This window comes from Odocoileus virginianus, chromosome 27 (assembly GCF_023699985.2).
Source record: "Odocoileus virginianus isolate 20LAN1187 ecotype Illinois chromosome 27, Ovbor_1.2, whole genome shotgun sequence".
In the NCBI taxonomy this organism is placed as follows: Eukaryota; Metazoa; Chordata; class Mammalia; order Artiodactyla; family Cervidae; genus Odocoileus; species Odocoileus virginianus.
The window spans coordinates 27,304,230-27,325,401 of record NC_069700.1 but is presented as its reverse complement, the minus strand read 5'-3'; the positions used below and the strand labels follow the sequence as shown (position 1 = coordinate 27,325,401).

General features: G+C 44.6%; 2 protein-coding genes across 2 annotated transcripts in view; one reads left to right on the top strand and one right to left on the bottom strand.

Moving 5' to 3' along the window:
- Window positions 1-10,837: 10,837 nt before the first annotated feature.
- TBCC (tubulin folding cofactor C) lies at window positions 10,838-13,775 on the bottom strand. The gene has a single exon (XM_020912600.2). It carries the CDS (start codon window positions 13,646-13,648, stop codon window positions 12,611-12,613), a length of 1,038 nt encoding a protein of 345 aa, XP_020768259.2. The 5' UTR covers window positions 13,649-13,775; the 3' UTR covers window positions 10,838-12,610.
- Window positions 13,776-13,886: 111 nt separating this feature from the next.
- The window catches only part of BICRAL (BICRA like chromatin remodeling complex associated protein), a 105,160-nt gene continuing 97,874 nt past the window's right edge, over window positions 13,887-21,172 (top strand). The window contains exon 1 of the mRNA XM_070456418.1: window positions 13,887-13,938. The gene's annotated coding sequence lies outside the window, so the exon portion shown is untranslated. The remainder of the gene's footprint in view (window positions 13,939-21,172) is intronic.

The following is a 21,172-nucleotide window of genomic DNA, read 5'->3' as shown; positions in this document are numbered from 1 at the left end:
GATCTCCTCTTTAAGTTACTAAGTAAAAATCAAAGGAGTATTTCTCTACACATAGAGGAGGTGTGAGAACAAAGCAATGAGGCATGATTTTTGTTTTCCCTTCCAATGTAGTCACCTCAGCAAACAAAACATTTATTCCATTGCTAGACCCAACTTTGAACTCCAATTTGGGACTGATCTCTGAGACCAGGTTCTGAGCCTTATGGGGAAATCAGCCTTGTTATTTTATTGTCAAACCACTTCTCACAGCTAAGATTCAGTTTCTAAATAGCTTTGGACTCTCAGAGGATTTCAACTCTTCATCATCGGAGACACTGAATAGAATGTGCTGCAAAGTTCTCCCTCTGCCTAAGAGGGGACATTTGGACAACCAGAAATATGACCATACACATACCTCATATGCACAAAATCTGAGGACAATTGTTCCCAGAGAAAAGGGACCTGGATGATTGTGAAGCTATCAGAGAATCTATTAGGAGCACATATGCATATGAGAAAATAAAAGGGAAGGAGAAGAAAGATTTGACACTGAAAACAGAAACAAAAGTTTAAAATAGCTCTGCAGGGATAAACCAATTAGTCGAGGACCTTTTTCTCCTCAGATGACCCCAGGGTGTGCACCCTGAGGAGGGGCGCTGTGGAGTAGCGGCAAGTCTGTGGTTGCCCCCTAGTGGCCCAAAAGAGAATGACCTCAGTGAATCGAAGAGAGATTTCGGCTCTCAGGCTAGAATCACTCAGGATGTTAAATTATGCAGAAAGGCAAGACAGAAAGGACACATCGGACATGTTCCTGGCCATACTTTTCAAGTAGGAAGCAAGGCAGGATGTGATGAGGAACGAGCCAAGAAAAGCAGACTGCAGAGGAAAGATGCATCTCTGGAGGAGGACAGGGAAAGCTGGCTATCTCCCCCACTGGACCAGTCTAGACTCTGTAAATCTATTATAAAGAGAATAGCGTTAAGTTAATTGAATTAGGAGTGATTAGTTTTCCTTCCTTACTATTTTCTTTAATGGAATGAAAATAATGAATTTATACAATTAAAGAAAAAAAAAAAAGAACCCAAGAGATCTTCTCCCTGCATTTCCTACCCAAGGAAGAATGAAGGACACCTTGGCTCTTTGAAGAATTAGCTGATTCCTGTTTTCTTGACCTACCTCCCTTATCATTCTGACTCTTTACTCAGTGCTCTTTTGCCTTTTCCCTTCCTTCTTCTTTTCTTTCTTCTTGTTAAATATGTCATACATAAAGAGCATCAAGAATAATGTTCATTTACTACATAAAGGAGGGAACTGCAAAGCAACAAAAATCTTTTCTCATGAATCTTTGCCCTCCGTCTTTCAGAGATAGTCCTGGTTACTCCTCACAATGAAGATCAAACAGGGGAGTTTCCTGGTGGCACAGTGTATAAAAGTCTGCCTGCCAATGTAGGGGACAGGGGTTTGAAACCTGGTCCGGGTAAGATTCTACATGCCGCAGATCAGCTTAGCCCGTGCCCCAGTTACTCCTGAGTTCCTGCTCTAGGGCCCACAAGCCGAAATTACGGAGCCCGAGTGCTGCAACTAGTGAAGCCCAAGTGCCTAGAGCCTGTGCTCCGCAACAAGAGAAGCCACTGCCTGTGCACTCCAATGAAGAGTACCCTCAGCTCGCTGCAACTGGAGAAAGCCTGCTCGAAAGCAGCAAAGACCCAGCACAGCCAAAAAAAAAATACCAAGCAGGACCATTGGAACCAGTTTAAACTTGAAAACTCCATAATGAACACAAGCTCTGACTTGATACGAATGAACAAAGCAAGACCATAAGAACTATTACTAAAGAATATTTTTAGGAAGAGTTAAATAGCAAGAAAATGTCCCTCTGCATGTCCCTCTGTGATAGCCAGCTAATTACTCACTTCTGCCTCTGTAGTGTGAAAGCAGCCACAGACCATAAGTAAACTAATGAGCATGGTTCTTTTCCAATAAAACTTTATTTCCAAAAACAGATGACAGGCCAGGCTTCACACACCAGCTGTAATGCCTGCTCTGGAGCAGCATTGCTCAATAGAAATATAAAGCAAGCCACATTTTAGATGCTCTTGTACGCAGTTAAAGAAAAAGGTAGAATTAATTTGAATGTATGCACTGTAGCATTTTCAAAATATTATCATTTCAACATGTTATTAATAAAATATATTAATAAGTTACTTTACATTGTTTCATATTCAGTCTCCCAAAGCTGCTGTTTGCTTCATACCCATGGCACGTCTCAGCTGGGACGAGTCCATTCCAAGTGCTCTATAGTCACACAACCAGTGGCTACTGTCCTGGATGGTGCAGCTCTTTATTTCTGAAACTCTGATCAGACATAGGTATGATCTTGATGAAAACACTCAGCAAACCAGGAATAGAAGGAAGCTACCTCACCAAAGGCTATGGTTTTTCCAGTGGTCATGTATGGATGTGAGAGTTGGACTGTGAAGAAAGCTGAGTGCCAAAGAATTGATGCTTTTGAACTGTGGTGTTGGAGAAGACTCTTGAGAGTCCCTTGGACTGCAAGGAGATCCAAGCAGTCCATCCTAAAGGAGATCAGTCCTGGGTGTTCATTGGAAGGACTGATGTTGAAGCTGAAACTCCAATACTTTGGCTACCTCATGGGAAGAGTTGACTCATTGGAAAAGACCCTCATGCTGGGAGGGATTGAGGGCAGGAGGAGAAGGGGTCGACAGAGGATGAGATGGCTGGATGGCATCACTGACTCGATGGACATGAGTTTGAGTAAACTCCAGGAGTTGGTGATGGACAGGGAGGCCTGGCGTGCTGCGATTCATGGGGTCGCAAAGTCAGACACGACTGAGCGACTGAACAGAACTGAATTGAACCTCACTGTAATAAAAGCCATATATGAAAACCACAGTAAAGTTCAGGTAACGCCAATAGGGAGGTGAGGAAGTGATACAGGAAGGAAGGTTAATAAGGAGTATGCTATGAAGCTGGCTTCCACCTTGAAGAACTCCCCCAGGAAACACACCTCAGAATTATTCCCTTCACAGACTCCTGACCACCATTTAATTGGTCCCAGGGAGCAGTGCTTTAGCTCTTCCAGCCTGCCACACGAGGACAGCAACTTGGCTTCCAACAGCTCTGGGAACCAGAACCCTAGGGACCAAATTCTGGCAGTTGAACGTCTACTGGGGCACCAAGGAATGAAAAGTCCAAGGAATATGAGCAGTCGGTGGCCCCTTCTGTTACCCTGATATTACTTGAAATAATAGAAAGTGCTCTTTGAAGAAAATTTCTGATAAGAGAAATCACAAGCATCACTTTTTACTTACTTGTTTTTTTTTAAGATTTTACTCCATTTATAGTCATTTTTAAACTTCTGCTACATTCCCCATTTTGTAAAGTATATCCTTGTTTCTTGGGCTGTGCTTAGTCTCTCAGTCACGTCCGACCTTGTGACCCCATGGACCATAAAGCCCACCAGGCCCCTCTGTCCATGGAGATTCTCCAGGCAAGAATACTGGGGTGCATTGCCATGCCCTCCTCTGGGGATCTTCCCAACCCAGGGATTGAACCAAAGTCTCCTGCATTTCAGGTGGATTCTTTACCATCTGAGCTACTAGGGAAGCCCTTAGTTTATATTTTATTGTGTATACCTCTTAATTCCCTACCCCCTTGCCTTTCCCCATTGGTAACCACTAGTTTGTTCTCTGTATCTGTGAGTTACAAGCAACACTTTTAAATATTTATTGATTTATTTAGCTGCATGAAGTCTTAGTTGCAACACGCAGGATCTTCCTTGTGTCCTGTGAGACCTTTCATTGCAGCTCACAAACTCCCCAGTTGTGGTGTGCAGGTTCAGTAGTTGCAGGCGGAGGTTTAGTTGCTCTGCAGCATGTGGGATCTTAGTTTCCCAACCAGGGATCGAACCTGAGTTCCTTGCACTTCAAGGTGGATTCTTAACCACTGGACCATCAGGAAGTCCCAGCACTTTTTATGAAGCCCCCAGAGGACACATCCCAGTCATGGGAGCTACTGGACTGAACAGATTGAATGGTTCCTTACTGTCAGTCACAAGTCAGGCTGCTTCAGGTCACTCATATTTCCAGTGCAGGAAACACAATTTTCTACCATAAAAATGCCAAAACTGAAGGTGAAAAGAAATGAATATATACAAGGAACATAAAGCAAGTATGTATTATAGAAGTTGTTGATATTCTTTTTGAGGAAGTTTTATGTACAAGTTGGGTTTGCTAATGTTTCTTAAACTACAGCTTCAATGTACTGTTCTTGGTGAATGTCTACAAGCTTTCTAATTGCTCAAGGACCTTAAAAATCTTTCAACATTCCAGGTTTCCTTCTTGGAAATTTCCATAACCAATAAGGTGTGTGTGAATGGCCCTCCCCTTTTCCTCCCTCCTCCACTTCCTTCTCAAAGATTACAGCTAACTTCAGTATAAGTCTTGGGACTTTTGTATTGGTACTGGAAGCTTCACTTGTTCTTTTCCTCTGGAGGTCATTCTTTGGTCTTTCTGAGAAGTTTTTCCTTTAATATATTTTCTTAGACTTCTTAAAAGAGACAGTGACTGCTGAAAGTATTGCTGGACCTAAACCTCTGTATCTGATCATGCTCCCAGGCCTTCTAAAGTTCTGTTATCACAGGTATTGGCCTACACTTGTCCCTTTCTTGACATCTTTTTCTTTCCTTCAAAAACTGCCCCTACTGGAGAATGCAACTTGGCCTCAGAGACTGACTCATTTATTTATTTTTTTTCTTGCTCTTATTGTCTCAAAATATCATTCTTTGTTCTCAAAGAGACTGAAGGAAATCCTAGAAGACTTCCCAGAGGAGGTAGCAATTGGTTTGTGCAAAATTTTGGCAAGTACTCATGGACTCAAGCTGTGTGGGAACTACTTGAGAAAAGGCCAGGAAGAATGGCAGAACTGTGTTTGTACCAAATATATTCCGCTTGTTCCTCCAAATCTAACCTTCACTTTCCTCCACGCTGGAGCTCTGTGTTCTGGGAGTTGACCCGTAGGGACTGCATCAACCGACCTCCTTGCCCTAAAATTTTAATTGGGCTCAGCCGGTGGAAGGCATCATGGAAGAGAGTTTGGAAGTTCATGTTGCTCTCCCACCTATAGGTCATAGCAGATTGGCTGCATCCGTCTACTGAAGGCCACAGCTCTGTCCAGTAGCACGCTCTCTTTCTGGGTTCAGGGAAAAGTTTAGTCCCTTCAGCCCTAAGAGTGATAACAGGTGCTGTACTGTCTCTCATTACTTTTCCTAAACTCTGCCCGTGGCTTTATAAATAGCTCCTGTGTTAGGCTCTTCTCAAATTATCCAAGTGTGCCATCTGTTTCCTGCCAGGCCCCTCACTGATACCATGTGTTTGATTAATGGGTATTAGTTCAGACTAGTTGGAGCATGAAGTGTGTGTGATGAGACAGTAAAACATCATGTAGGAACAGTAGGCTAAAAGCCAGTGGTGAAGGTACTTGCCTTCCAGGCCAGAGAGTCTAGCAGGCTCTGGGAATCTCAGAAGGTTTTAGACCAGGAGTGACATGCTTTAAGAAAACAATTTGGCAGCTGCATGCAGAATGGTTTAGAAACTAGAGCTGGGGAGACAAATTAGGAGACAATTACTATTACAGGAAGATAACATTTTGTAACTTTCAGATTGGCAAAGATCCAAAAATTCGATAGCACAGTGTATCAGTAAAGATGCGAAGAAATAGCTCTCTTGACCTTTGCTAGTGAGGGTGTAAATTGATAAATCTTTTCAGAAGGCAATTTGATAATATCTGTCAACATAGAAGTGGGTAGCAGAGGAAGAAATGGTTAAATAGCATCACGGCCTCAATGGACATGAATTTGAGCAAACTCCAGGAGGCGGTAAAGGACAGGGGAGCCTGGCATGCTGCAGTCCATGGGGTGGAAAAGAGTCAGACACAACTTGGTAACTCAACAACAAATCAACATAATAAATGTTTTATAACCTATTGATACAGCGATTCCATTTGGAGGTACTTAGCCTATTCCTTAATACCCAATGCACACATGCTAAATAATTCATGTATGAGAATACTCATTATAGCATTTTTCTACTGGGTAAAGATTGCAAACAACCTAAATGTTCTTCAGTTGGAGACTGGTTAAATAAGTATGACACACTCCACCTAACAGAACACTATACAGCTGTTAGAGAATGAGATGGCTATGTACTTATGTGGGAAGATCTCCAATATAATGTTAAGGACAAAGGCAAAGTGCCCAAGTGTACACATCGTGTGCTTCTACTGGGGTGGGAGGACAGAAAAGTATATTGCACATAAATTTGTAACTGCACAGACCAAAAAAATACAAAGGAAACAGGTTAAGGGTGGTTGCCCCCTGAAAAAAACTGAATCACTCGGATCAAAAGAAAGAAGGAAATTTTAATTTTTGATGCCTGTACATGAATGATCTGTTTTGAAAATCCATTGCTCTATCATCTCAGAATCAAACATCTACCTTGTTATCAGTTCCAAAAATTATGTATAGCTTAGTTGTTGAAATAAACACAACTAAAAGATATTCAACTAAAAAATATTTTGTAATAAAGTACCTAAATGCTTGCACAGAATATTGAATTTGGTTACCAGGTGAGGAAATAGCTTCAAATTATTTGCTTATTCTTGTCCATCCTCAAGGTTCAGAGTGTACAGTATCTGAAATTTTGGAAGGCAGGCCTTTGAAGGGTAAATACTTCCTTCTGTGACTGCTGCAGATCTGAGTAGGTAGTGGGCAGTGTTGTCATCCAGGGAACTCAGACCCTCGGTTGGTGGTTGATATAGAAGACTTACTTAAGTTCCTTCTAACCAGGAGAAGTTACAGTAATGGGGCACGACCCTACTGGAGCTCTCAGGATTTCTCTCTCATGATTGTTCTTTCATTTATCTGATCTTCAACTAGGCTGTAACCTCCATCAAGGAAGAGCACACACTTACCTTGCTTACCTTTGTGCTCTTAGCACCTAACGTGGAAAAGGTGTGTAGTGGATGCTCAAATATTTATTCAGTTGAATCGAATATGGCTTTTGTGTCATATTGTCCACGCCTTTCCTTTCCTATGTATTTCTTTCTTTCTTTTTGGCTGCACTGGGTCTTTGCCACTGCCTGGGGGCTTTCTATAGTTGCAGGGCACCAGCTTCTCACTGTGGTGGCCTCTCCTGTCCTGGAGCGTGGGCTCTAGGCACGTGGGCTCAGTAGTTGTGGTGGACCAGCTTAGTTGCTCTTTGGCAAGTGGAATCTTCCCAGTCCAGGGATTGAACCCATTTACCCTGCACTGGCAGGTGGATTCCTATCCACTGTACCACCAGGGAAGTCCATCCCTGTCCTTTGAAACTTAAAGATGGTAAACAATGGACCATTCATCTAATTGTAATGGCCAATTTACTTTCTCTATAAGCAAAGGAAATAGTCAAATAGCATGAGTGGGTAGTAAAACTTTTGAATTAAATGTAATTTAGCTGTGCAGTTTCTGTGGTGCTACAGTAATTCCATGATGTCTCTAAACCACTGTATTACTAAGAAGTAATATTAGCCACAGGAAGTTGAATCTTTACATCTTACTGTTTTTGTTCATTTCTGCCTGATTAACACAACTATTTTTTTTTGTTGTTGTTAAATAATGACTCTGGCATGGCAGTCAGAACTTTAATATTAAAACTTTTAAGTAAATTGACCATTTTCTCCTGTTCTTATGCGGTTGAGACTCTGGAGTAACACTTTTGTAATTATACAATACTCACATAATAGCTTCGTGGGAGCTTCCCAGGTGGCTTAGTGGTAAAGAATCTGCCTGCCAATGCAGGAGCCACAGGTTGGATTCCTGGGTCGGGAAGATCCCCTGGAGAAGGAAATGGTGATCCACTCCAGTATTCTTTCTTAAATTAATTTATTTTTTTCATTGAAGGATAATTGCTTCACAGAATTTTGTTGTTTTCTGTCAACCACTCCAGTATTCTTGCCTGGAAGATTCCATGGACAGAGGAGCCTGGCAGGCTACAGGCCATGGGGTTGCAAAGAGTCAAACACAACTGGGGGACTGAGCACTCACACATGCATCTAGCATGTACTGTTGTATTTAACATAACTGATCATAAATGAAATTCAATAAACTCTGACTGCTTGACTGCTATGCAATTTTATTGCTTTTCCAGAGTTGACCTTAGAGAAAATATATGGTCATTACACTAATTGGTGAATATGCCCTCACTGCAATGACGATTGTCATTAGATTTAATAAAAACTAAAGTGACTTTAAGTCAATGATTTTAATATAGGGGTATGACTTTAATATAGATTTGTTTTCTTTTTGTCTTTGTAAAAAAAAAAAAAATCCATCCCAGTTTAAGCATAAGGGAAAGAGATAGGGTCTATCTTCCTGAAATAGCAGAAAGACTTGAGAGGACAGGATGAATAGGTGAGACCTTCTGGGAATGGAACTGACATGATTTGGGCATCACTCATCACTGGCCAACTTGGGGACCAGATGCAGAGTGCAAAAAATGTTGTGCTTGTCTTGTCTAATGTTTTTAAATACCTGAATTTGTCTGCCGAGTCATCTGGTCCCCCACTCCCTAGTGACTTTCTCTCAGCAGCCTTGTTCATGGACTTCACCAGCTTCAGTTCAGTTCAGTTCAGCCGCTCAGTTGTATCTAACTCTGCAACCCCATGGACTGCAGCACCCCAGGCCTCCCTGTCCATCACCAACTCCAGGAGCTTGCTCAAACTCATGTCCATCGAGTCGGTGATGCCATCCAACCATCTCATCCTCTGTCATCCCCTTCTCCTCCCACCTTCAATCTTTCCCAGCATCAGGATCTTTTCCAATGAGTCGGTTCTTCGCATCAGGTGGCTAAAGTATTAGAGTTTCAGCTTGAGCATCAGTCCTTCCAATGAATATTCAGGACTGATTTCTTTTAGGATAGACTGGTTGGATCTCCTTGCAGTCCAAGGGACTCTTAATTAACTCTTCTCAAACACCACAGTTCAAAAGCATCAATTCTTCTGCGCTCAGCTTTCTTTATAGTCCAACTCTCACATCCATACAAGACTACTGGAAAAACCATATCTTTGACTAGACGGACCTTTGTTAGCAAAGTAATGTCTCCACTTTTTAATATACTATCTAGGTTGGTCATAACTTTTCTTCCAAGGAGTAGGCGTCTTTTAATTTCATGGCTGCAGTCACCATCTGCAGTCATTTTGGAGCCCCCAAAAATAAAGTCTGTCACTAGACCTGGTAAGCATTGGGTGCCTGGAGAAGAGTGACATCCTTGAACATGGAACTTGGGTGAGAAAAAAGTGAAAAGTGGAGATTTTAACAATATATGGAATTTGAGGGAATTTCCTGATGGTCCACTGGTTAGGATGTGGCACTTTCACTGCTATAGGCCCAGCTTCTATCCCTAGCTAGGGAACTAAGGTCACAGCCAAAATAAAACAACAGAGAAAAAGAAAAATAAAAATTTGGAATCTGAAAGGCAGGTAAGCCCAATAAGGGTCGAGGCTAGGGGCATAAACCCAAGACTGTGCACATAGGTTGAGAGTTGAGGCTCTGAGAGAATGAATACAAAAAAAAGCTAAAGGGGACTTCCCTGGTGGTCCAGTGGTTAAGACTCTGTGCTCCCAATGTGGGGGTCTGGGTTCAATCCCTGGTCAGGGAACTAGATCCCGTATGCTGAAACTAAAGATCCTGCATACTGTAATGAAGATATCCCATGAAGCAACGAAAGTCCTGTGTGCTACAACTAAGACCCGACAGCCAAATAAGTAAATTTTTTTTTTTTTTAAAGCTAAGTTTTGATGCTCAAAACTTTGGGCATCACTTATCTTTAAAGGCTATAAATCACCAGAATCCCAATGAAGGGAAGCCATCCTACCGGAAACAGGTTAGAGAAAGCTTATGGTCGAGGAGAGAACTTCAAGGGTAAGTGTACACTGTACCTAGAGTAAAAAGGCTAAGTTGAGGGGAGGGGAAGGAGCCAGTAGATTTGGTGATCAAGCCACTAATATACCCACTCCAGTATTCATGCCTGGAAAAATCCCAATCCATGAGGTCACAAAACTGGGTGACTAAACAACAAAGATCATCAAAGCACACTTTCAGCAGAGAAGAGTTAAAATTACAAAGACTGAAAGAGAGTGTAGATATATAGAGTAAGTGGACACAGCTGTGTTGTCAGACACACAAGAAAGGAGCTGGAGCATCATTCATGACATGTAGGGTGGAGGATCCCAGGATGGGATGTCTTAAAAGATAAAGGCCTGTGGAAAGGGAGTGACAGCCATAGGAGGTTAGTTCCACGAGTGGAAGAGGAATCTCTGGGCAAGAGACATGCCTCTAGTGAGGAAGATCAGCAAAGATGGAAATGTTTTCAAATACTGAGGGGCATTGGGGGAGCTAGTTGGATAGCCTGTAACTGGTTGGGTTGTCGGTAGAGTTACAGGTACATAATTGTGAACTTAAGAAGAAAGGGAATGGGACTTCCCTGGAGGTCCAATGGTTAGGATTCCACTGCAGGGGGCCCGAGTTCAGTCCCTGGTCCAGGAACTAAGGTACTCTCAACAAGCTGGGAGGCATGGCTAAAAAAAAAGTAGCAAAGGGTCTGGGCAACTCAGCATCATTCAGGAAGGCAGGACAGGCTTTTTGAGCAGCAGAGAAAGCTTGGCTGAGATTAGCAAGCATTACTATGGTTCATACTGCCATAAGGTTTGCAAGAGATTCAAGGCATTTTATTTTTTAGATTTAATTAGCAAAGTAAACTTTCCTATAAAAATGATCAGTCCACAGAAATGAATTGAAAGCCCATTAGTGTCACAAGCATGGTTTATTCTTGAGTAATTCCCTGACAGTCCAGTGGTTAGGACTCCAAGCTTTCACTGCCAAGGCCTGGGTTCAGTCCCTGGTCAGGGAACTAAGATCCCAAACGCCAGGCTGTGTGGCCCAAACAGAAAAACAAGCATGGTTTATTCTTTTTTTTTAAACCTTCTTTATTTAAGCATGGTTTATCCTTAGGTGCACTTGTGTTAAACTATCCGTCTCTAGGGGTATAGCTTTAGGATATACAAGTTTCTAATGTAAAAATATGGTTGAGGATCTCATTCTATGTTGTCTCTTTTTATTATTAGAATTAATTCTCCCAAGCAAATGATATTTTCCCCTCTTGTTTGTAGATGATGCAAATTGCGAAACTGATTACCTTTTCAAGTTAGTTAATGGTTGAGGAAAAAAATAATCTGCATTCACATCCAGCTAAGGAACCGAGTTTGGCAGCTACATGTTTACTGGCTTCACTTCTGCCTGCAGTTTGTCACTCTGCCCTGGTTCCTCCTTGTCATTTATCATTTTGTTCTATTTCACATATCCTAGAAGTCACTGTAAATCCTTCTTTGGAACAAAAGAGAACATGTAATATTAAACTTATAAAGACGATGATATTTAAGCACCTTAATACTTGTAGCAGTTATTAAATAAAAAGCACATCCACAGTTACAAAGCCACTGACCCAAAACAGCTTTTTGAAAATCATACAACTTTCCATTTAGTAATGAGTCGTAGTGTATAGAGCAGAAGGCCAAATTTGTAACAGCAGAGAATTACAGCAAAATGAGTCGAAAAATTAAGACTGAGCCATGTTTGCCTCAGTTCTTTTAGTATATGAGAATAATTAGCACATTATGCCAAAAGCTATTTGCCCTTCTTAATTTTGGAAGCTTTCTTCCCAACTCAATTATCAATATCTAGTAGAGATTAAAGAAGCTGGGCTCTGGAGCCAGAGTACCTGGTTTCCAATCCAGCCCACCACTCCAGCTGTGTGGGCTTTGGGCAACTTTCTTATGTTTCCTTACTTGAAAAATGGTGTTAACAGAATCTACCTCTTAAGATTTTGAGGACTTAGTAAGTTTACACCAGTAAGGTGCTTACATTGGTGTCAATAAAATTTTAAGTGCACAAAAATTGGTAGCTATAACTACTGTGGCTTTATGTGTGGTTAAGACTCATGAGGCTCTTGGAGCCCATTGCCAAAACTTTGGATCCAAGTCAGTCAATGAGTAGCTGGATGCCAAAAACCCAAGCCAACATGTAGCTGAAGACCAGAGAGGAGTCCTTCCATCGATCCACTAAAAAATACTTATGGAAGTTAAACCTGCAAGTCAAAAAAGCTCTTGGTTAATGGCAGTTTAAACAGGTCTGATACCTTAGTTACAGACTAACCGGCTCCTACTAGAGCCCTACTGAATTCGTTTATTAAACAAATACTTATTAAAGGCCTACTCTATCAAGCAATAAGTTTTAAACACCACAAATCATTAAAAACCAAGATACAATCACACTTTTCCCCCTTATGGCTTCAAAGTATCACCGTCTAACAATAGGTCCTGGGCAGTACCAAAATAGCAAAATTTCTTTAAAGTGCTACACCTGCCACAAATTTAATGGAAATCAAAAGTAGAAGCCTATCACAACCTCAAAGTCTTAAAATAATGAAAACAAAGCATGACGACAGTAAACTTTGGGGTCCCATGAGTCGGAATCAGTCCCACAGGGAAGTATTTGGTGGAAGTGAAGAGTGACAACAGCTTAGTCCCACTGGATCCTTCGCTCTTCTTCAGGAAGAACACTCCAGTTCGGGGAGGCCACATCCCGGGCCAACCAGTTGAAATCGTCAACGTCGTTCCAGTTATTTTTGTTCTTGTCTAAACCAGAGCCCTCGAAGTCCTTGTCGATGCCCGGGTACCTCCAGGTGTAGGGGGCGAACTGGATCCCGGTGCAGTCCTCCATGATGGCCCTGCTGGTCACCTGCAAGAAGATGCGGGTGTCTTTTGTGGTGTGTACGCGGAGCTGCTGGCAGGCCACGGCCAGCACGCAGTCACTGCAGTCCTCCAGGAACACGGAGGTGGACACCGGGCCGCACAGCAGCGTGCAGCCCTGGGCCTTGGTCAGCCGCAGGGTGTTGGGATTGCCGTAGAGTTTGATCGTGCAGTTTCTCAGTTGAGTCAAAAGGACGTCCTGCTGGTGCAGCTCCTCAGCTCTCTTCTCCAAAACTTGGGACTGCAGATTGGAGAAGCCGCAGACCCAGCTGGAGTCGAAATCTCCTTCCTTCTTCAAGGGCTGCGGGGAGGTCAGGATGCCTTCCGCCGCCGGGGCGTCGGGAGCCGAATCTATTTGGGTGGCTGAAGCAGTATCCTTCTTGCGGGTCTTGAAAGCGAAACGCTTCTTAGGCTGAAGCTCCTGGCGCCGCTTGGCCAGGGCCGCCTGCAGCCGCGCCAGCACCTCTTGCGCTTGCCGCAAATCGTAGGCGGCCAGGAACAAAACCGAGTCGTTGATAAGTTTCTGAAGCCCCTGCAACCGAGCGGCCGCCTCCTCCAGCCGCTCGACGGACTCCCCGCTTTCCAGAAGCTCTTCCACAGCCGATCGCTCCCGAGCGAAGGCGGCGGCGAAAAAGTCGCTCTTCTCCCCTTCTACCTCCTGGTCCTGCCGCTTTTGCTTCCGCCTTTCTACCTCCAGTTGCCGCTCATGTTCTCGCTTCTGAAGCCGCTCGGGCACCAGGGTCCGCTCTCGCTGGGATCCCAAGTCCCCGTTCGCTAGAGAAGCTGCGGACAAACCACCAGTCTCCATCTTGACTTCAAGCTTCCTTTCTCCTGCCTGCCTTCCTTCCTCCGGGCGCGCCCTTCACGAGGCCTCTCACCAACGCGCCCTGTGATTGGCCGGGCATGCTGACGTCAGACCCCGGCCTTATTTTCCTCGCCCATTGGTTCCTCTGCGCTGGAGGGGGCGGGGATGTGGGGCGGGGCCGACTGACAGAGGGGGTGGGGAGACAAAGGTCCTTGTGGATGGGTGGGGTGGGAGCAGGCGGGGGAAGCTTTTTTTCTTCTTAAAGGGGCAGGACTTATATCCGGGATTGTGGGGTGAGTTGCAGCAGCGGCAGCTGCACATGTGGGTTTGTTTATAAGAACAAGGTTAGAAACTCGCAGGACTCCCCCTCCCCCCCAGCTCCTCCCTACTACCCCCTTACAGGCCGGAGATCCGCAACTGGTGGGGGGAATGTGTGCGTGTGGTGGGTGGATGGGGGGGGACAGGTAGTGGCGAGAAAGATGGAGGGGGGGGGATATTACACCGCCCGGCCGGCGCGGGTGGAAGCGGCAGCTGGAACAGCTGGCTAGGGAGCCGCTTGCATGTCTCTCTCTTTTTTTTCTTTTTCCTTCCACCACCCCTTCCCCCAACCCATTCTTGCCGCCCCTAAACCCTCCTACCCACCCCCGCGCTGCTGCAGTTCCGCGTGGCCTGGGGCTCCTGGATTCCCGAAGGCAGTTACCCGGGCGGGAGAAGGCGAAGGGCACGTACGGGAGAGACTGAGGTCCTCGCTGCAGCCGGGTCCAGGGGGCCCCGGAGGAGTCTAAAAACGGATTACTATTTCTTTTTTTGCCAATTGCTGCAGTCGAAGGGGTGGGGGGTGAGCGCGGGGGGAGGGCGAGACTCCACACCCCCTCCCTCTTCCTCCCACGCCCTGACCCCCCTGGGCCGTCACTCCCTACGCAGCTGGCCGCTGCTGGCCGCGCGGGGGGCGAAACCCCAGCCCCGGACTCGGCGGCATCTGTGGGGCCGTCGGTGGTTAGGAAAGTGATGGGGGAAATGTTACATTATTTTTAGAGGTGGTGGGAGGGATTTATCACCGGAAGTAAATGAGCCTCCCCTAAAGTCTGGACCAGCCAGAGGTGTGAGTGGGCAGCCTGGACGGCGCAATCGCTGGCAAAACCCAGAACAGTGGGCTGGGCGAGAACCCGGGCGCGGCCGGCAGTCGGCGCGGGGCACCTCACGTGCTCGGCTGAGCGCGGGGGCCTCTGACCCTGCCCGTCCTTACAGTCGCCGGTTCCACCCTTATCTCCACCCCTGGTTTCCAACCTCCGTCGGGGTAGTTAACTGCCTGAGAAACTGTCACTTGAAATGGTACTGATATACCTGCATTTTGATGCAGAAAAAAATGGGAGGAAATGAGAGGATTAAGGTTACTCTCCCACTTTTTCAAGACCCACTCTCCTTCCTTCCTTCTCATTTAAAACGAAAACCAAACATAAATTCCCGAGTTTCTCTGCTGAAAGTCAGCACAGGTCACATTGTTTGGCAAATTCCACTCGGGGATGGAATTATTGTGTGTTTGTAGACATGCACCTGATGGAAACGACGTTGCTGAAAACATGTTGTTCTTGTGCTTGTAGTATATATGATAAGTTTTAATTTGCTTTGTTTCATGGACAAGATAGGTGGAGACTTTTTGTGTGTGTGAAGTATGTTTCCAAGGCTGGTGAACGAAATACAACTGGTTATCTTGTCTTTGGGTCATATGGGGGAATGCAATAACTGATTTATTTTGTGAATAATTGATTTAACCAGGGAAGGTTTAGATAAGGTTTATTTTGCTAGGGAAAAAAATCTGACCTGCCTCCCCAAGTATTTCAGCAATACAGTCTGTCCCAGCTCCAATTAAGAAAGTTTGTAGCAAACAAGGTTTATTGGGCTTGGGAGTTGCAACAGGAGTGAGACAACGTTTTTGAATTAGCTACAGTGACCCTGGGGGTAGGGGATAGTGTTGTGGGTATCTGAAGTGGAATGAAAGGCCACTAAACCCTTTGAAGAACTTCACTTCTGCCCAGCGAGCAGTTTGGGCATAAAGTCCAGTAGATTTTGGAAGTCTCCCAAGTATTTTAAGTTGGCCAGTTCAGACTTTAATGAGAAAGGGGCAGTAAAGGGCACCTGAATAGGTGAGAATGAATGGGTCACCCTGCAGACCCAGGGTGTGGGAAAGAAAGAAAGCGAAGTTGCTCAGTCTTGTCCTACTCTTTGCAACCTCATGGACCGTAGCCTACCAGGCTCATCCATCCGTGGGATTTTCCAGGCAAGAGTACTGGAGTAGGGTGCCATCAGTGTGTGGGAGGCGCCTTCAAAGACAGATGTGAGGCCCCAGTGGGAATGGACAGGGGTCAGAAGTCTGGTCATTGTGAAATGCTGGCTTGACTGTTCTTTTTTATAATATATAATGTATCATTTATTATGATATATATCATTTAACAGTCTATAGGGTATTTATCATTTGTTTTTTATTGTGCTGGGTCTTCATTGCTGCACTCGGGCTTTCTCTAGTTGCCATGAGCGGGAGCTACCCTTCGTTGCGGTGTGTGGGCTGCTCGTGGCTTCTGTTGTGGAGCACAAGCTGGAGGTGTGCCCAGGCTTCAGTAGTGCAGCCCTCAGGCTCTAAAGCGCAGGCTCAGTAGTTGCGGCACACTTTGTGTGTGGCTTTGTGCTCCATGGTACGTGGGATCTTCCCAGACCAGGGAATGAACCTGTGTCCCAGGTAGATTCTCAACCACTGTACCATGAAGGTGGTCTGGCTTGACAGTTCTTGACAGACCCCAGCACAGCTGCAAGCCAGGGTAGGTGATCAAGACAGGTTTAAAGCTACATTTCAAAAGCAGTAGGAAAGCATTGCCAAGCTGTATGTGCGCTTTCACTATGACGTTTGAGGGCAGTTGATTCAGTTTGCATCCTTGAAAGGGCCCCAGCTCCTCAGAAGGACATGCCTGTTCTGATGGAAGGAAGCAGGCTAATGCTTTACAGTGGAAATGTGGCAGAAAGCAAGCTGCCCATGAGTTCTGGATCCCGCTTTCATGGATACTTTACAAAGCTTGTGAATCGAAGAACTGCTGTCCATTAGACATCTTAGAAAGTGAAAGAATTCCAGTGTGTTCCAGACTTTAAAAATTATTTAACAAAAATTTAAATGCTTTAATGGTTCTATTTGTTAGATAACATTTTTTAACTTTTTGAAAATTAAAAAGTGGAGAGGAAAGTGTTTACATGTACCTATCACCCAACTTCAGCAATTCATAACTGGCAGTCTTATTCCTTCTAAAATCCTAGCCACTTTCCCACCCCACCTCACTCTGATTTGTTGTTGTTGTTCAGTTGCTAAGTCGTGTGTGATTCTCTGTGACCTCATGGACTGCAGCATGCCAGACTCCTCTGTCTTCCACTATTTAACAGGGTTTGCTCAAATCCATGTCTACTGAGATAGTGATGCTATCTCATCACTTCATCCTCTGTCATCTCTTTCTCCTTTTGCCTTCAGTATTTCCCAGCATCAGGATCCTTTCCAGTGAGTCAACTCTTCATATCAGGTGGACAAAGTATTAGAGCTTCAGCTTTAGCAGTAGTCCTTGCAATGAATATTCAGGAGCATATTTTCTTTTAGGATCAGTATTCAGGATTGATCTCCTTTCTGTCCAAGGGACTCTCAAGAGTCTTCTCCAGCACCACAGTTCAAAAGCATCAATTCTTTGGCTCTCTACCTTCTTTATGATCTCACATGTGCACATCACCACTGGAAAAACCACAGCTTTGACTATATGGACCTTTGTCAGCAAAGTGATGTCTCTGCTTTTTAATATGCTGTCTAGGTTTGTCATAGCTCTCCTTCCAAGGAGCAAGCATCTTTTAATTTCATGGCTGCAGTCACCATTTGCAGTGATTTTGCAGCCCAAGAAAATAAAATCTGTCACTGCTTCCACTTTTTCCCTTTCTATTTGCCATGAAGTGATGGGACTGGATGCCATGATCTTAGTTTTTTAATGTTGAGTTTCAAGGTAGCTTTTTCACTTTCCTCTTTCACCTTCATCAAGAGGCTTTTTAGTTCCTCTTCACTTTCTTTCATTAAAGTCGCATCATCTGCATATCTAAGGTTGTTAATATTTCTCCTGGCAGTCTTGATTACAGCTTGTGATTCATCCAGCCAAGCATCTCTCATGATGTACTCTGCATATAAATTAAATAAGCAGGGTGACGATATACAGCCTTGTCATACTCTTTTCCCAATTTTAAACCAATCAGTTGTTCCATTTCTGATTCTAACTCGCTTGTTTTAAAATGAATCCCAAACTTTATATTATTTCATATTTTACAATCCACAAATATTTCAGTGTGTATCTCAAAAAGATTAAGGCTGTCTTTTTAAAAACATAACTACAATACCATTTCTTGTTGTTGTGTAGTCACTGAGTCGTGTTCAACTCTTTCCAACCCCATGGACTGTAGCCCTCTAGGCTCCTCTGTCCTTGGGATTCTCCAGACAAGAATGCTGGAGTGGGTTGCCATTTCCTCCTCCAAGGGATCTTCCCAACCCAGGGACCGAACTTGCATCTCCTGCCAGTCCCCTGCATTACAGGCAGATTCTTTTACTGCTGAGCCACAGTCCAAAAAAAGTGGCGACTGTTTCTCCATTATTATCTGAGTTTCAGGCTGTTAGGGGAACCACTGATCCAAACCAATATTCACATTTCTCTGACTATAATTTCCTTTTTAAAATTACTTTATTTGAATAAGGATCCAAACAATTTCTATACAGTGTGCCTAGTAAATATGTCTCTTTAATCACTTTTAAATCCTTCCCCTCTTTCTCTCAAGTGTTTTGTTGAGAAAAATGATCATTTGTTTTAATAGTTTCCCACAGTTTGAAGTTTCTGGTTGCATCTGCATTCTATGTTTGTCATTTTAAATATTTGTATTTATTTGATCTTTTTACATCCTTAAGAATATTTGTGTAGTGATATGCCACAGGAAATCAGTAACTGAGGAATGAAAGCAGGTAACACAATAAAAGCGTCTGGGTGTGGTCAGATAGCAAAGAATGAGGCCTTTTGTGTTTTCTGGTGTTTATCAGGGACCCTGTGCAGGCCATTCCTGGGCAAATAAACAAATCCAGGCTCTGTTTTCTAGTAGCTGGATTCCAGAAGTAGGTGTCACCTATTCATCTTTCAGCAAATATTGAATGTGTAGTGGATTAAAAGGATTCACTACGAGTTCTGCGTGTCAGGTATGAAATATATAGCCAATTTTCCAGTCTGGGTGGCTGACTTTTCTGACACAAAGCCAGTGAGGGGTGTCAGCCGTGCAGGCACGTGCTATTCTGGAAAAGGCTCCACATTGGTCTGGGAAGCAGAATGGGAGCAGCTTCTGCCTTCCTCCTCTGCCCCTGGCTTTCTTACCTCCTCAGCTCCCGTGACTTTCTGGGGTGTTCCTTCCTCACTGTACCCCTCAGACCCAGCACAGGGGCTGCTGCTGGCTATGATACCCAGCACTGAGCTAGGGAGGTTCTCTGGCTGCCAAGTGCGTCAAGATAGGCAGAGTCCCTCTCCTCCTTGAGGAGGCCTAATCTGGGCAGATAATTACACAAATGTGAAATTGTAACAGTGACAATTGACAACTGTTAGGAAGGACAGAGGAACAGTGGGTGCCCCCCATGGGAGGTGTGACCTTGTTGGGAGGTCAGCAAAGTCTTCCGGAGGGGACAGGGTTGAGCTCTGGCTGGAAGCAGGAACAGGAATGAACGCGAAGGCAGTGAACCCTGGAAGGAGTCCTCTAGGTATGTGGGCTCAGGGGCCGCTGGTCACTTTGTGGAGAGCTGTGTCCAGGAGTACTGGGGGCAGGAGGCCCGCAGGGGTTAGGTAAGAGGGAGGGGCGGGAGCAGATGCCGAATCCATGTAACTCTTTGGAGAAGTTTGTGAGGAGGGAGGAGGGAATAAATAGGGGGTGCAAGGAGGCCAGTGAGGTATTTCTGTTTTTTACAGAAAAAAAAAAAAGACATAACCTAAGGGCCCTGAAATTACTGGAGGAGATGGGATGCAAAACACAGGTGCGAAGATTAGCCATGGATAAAGGGAAGGACAGCTTTCTCTACGGCAGTGCTGTTGTCTTAACTTTTTGTTGTGAGTTTTCAAACATACACAAACCTTTTGCTCTCAACTCATAGTAATGGATGCATCATAATTGAAACATAAGCTTTAAGAAACAGCAAATACTCTTGGGATATATAGTAGATGCTATTTTCTGTTCTATTTATTGTATTTTAAAATGTTGTCCAAGACCTCCTAATTAAACAGCAGTTTTAAGTTGATGCATCAGTCGGAGAGGGTGCAGCTGTAGGTAAACTTGCATGTTCGATGAGTCTGACGGTGTCTGTGCTCTCTATGAGTGGGCAGTGGGGTCCTCTGCTGGGTGTTAAAGGAAAGAGGTACTGGGTATCTGAAAAGTAGGGGGAAGGTTTGGAAGCCTTGTGGGAAGAGAGATAGCATGTTGCCCGGAGAGGAGGGCTGGTGGTGTGGATGGTCAGGAAATACTTGAGAATGAAGGAGCAACCTTCCAGGGGGCCATCTAGGCCAGAGACTGACTCAGGGGATGGAGCAGGACTGGGGGCAGGGTAGAGGAGAGAAGCTGGTGTGGAGAGCCTGAGCCTCAGAAGGCAGGAATTCCTGTGGCGTGGCTTCTCTGGAAAGGTCTGGAAGCTTGACTCCTGTGGCCCCTCCTGCATTCGCTCCAAAATCTTCAGAAACTTATATCGGTCTTCCAAGACCCACTCTGCCTGTCAGCAGATGACCTTAACCTACTCTTCTCAGGGGCTTCCCGAGTAGCTCAGCTGGTAAAGAATCCACCTGCAATGCAGGAGACCCTGGTTTGATTCCTGGGTCAGAGGTTCCCCTGGAGAAGGGACAGGCTACCTACTCCAGTATTCTTGGGCTTCCCTGGTGACTCAGACAATACAGAATCTGCCCACAATGCTGGAGACCTGGGTTGGGAAGATCCCCTGGAAAAGGGCATGGCAACCTACTCCAGTGTTCTTGCCTGGAGAATCCCATGGACAGCAAGACCCCCAGAGAGGAACTTCACCTTGCAGCTCACTCTTATAACCTCTCTGTGAAGATCCACCCCTTTGCCTCTCGCCCTTCTTCAAGGCCAATGCCTCCACCTGAACTGTGTCCCTCCCATTTCCTGGAACCTTGAGCCGCCCCCATCCTCTCTTTCTTCAGGATCTTTAATGCTTCTTCTTTGGCTTCTCTTCTGAACAAGCAATTTCCCCCCACTTAAAACATTTTTCTTTTTGTCCTTTCATGCACCCAAAGAAATACTTTTTTCCCTCTTTTGTCAATAGACTTTTAAAAAAATATGTATTTTTAAAATATTTATAAATAAATAAAAAATATGCATTTATTTATTTACCAGGCTGCCTCAGGTCTTAATTGTGTTATTTGGGCTCTTTGTTGCGGAGTGCAGGCACAGGCTGAGTTACCCTGCAGCACGTGGGATCTTGGCTCCCCG

What these genes read in the sequence shown, in the direction of transcription:
- TBCC (XM_020912600.2), bottom strand. Translation starts at nt 13,648, where the DNA reads ATGGAGACTGGTGGTTTGTCCGCAGCTTCTCTAGCGAACGGGGACTTG.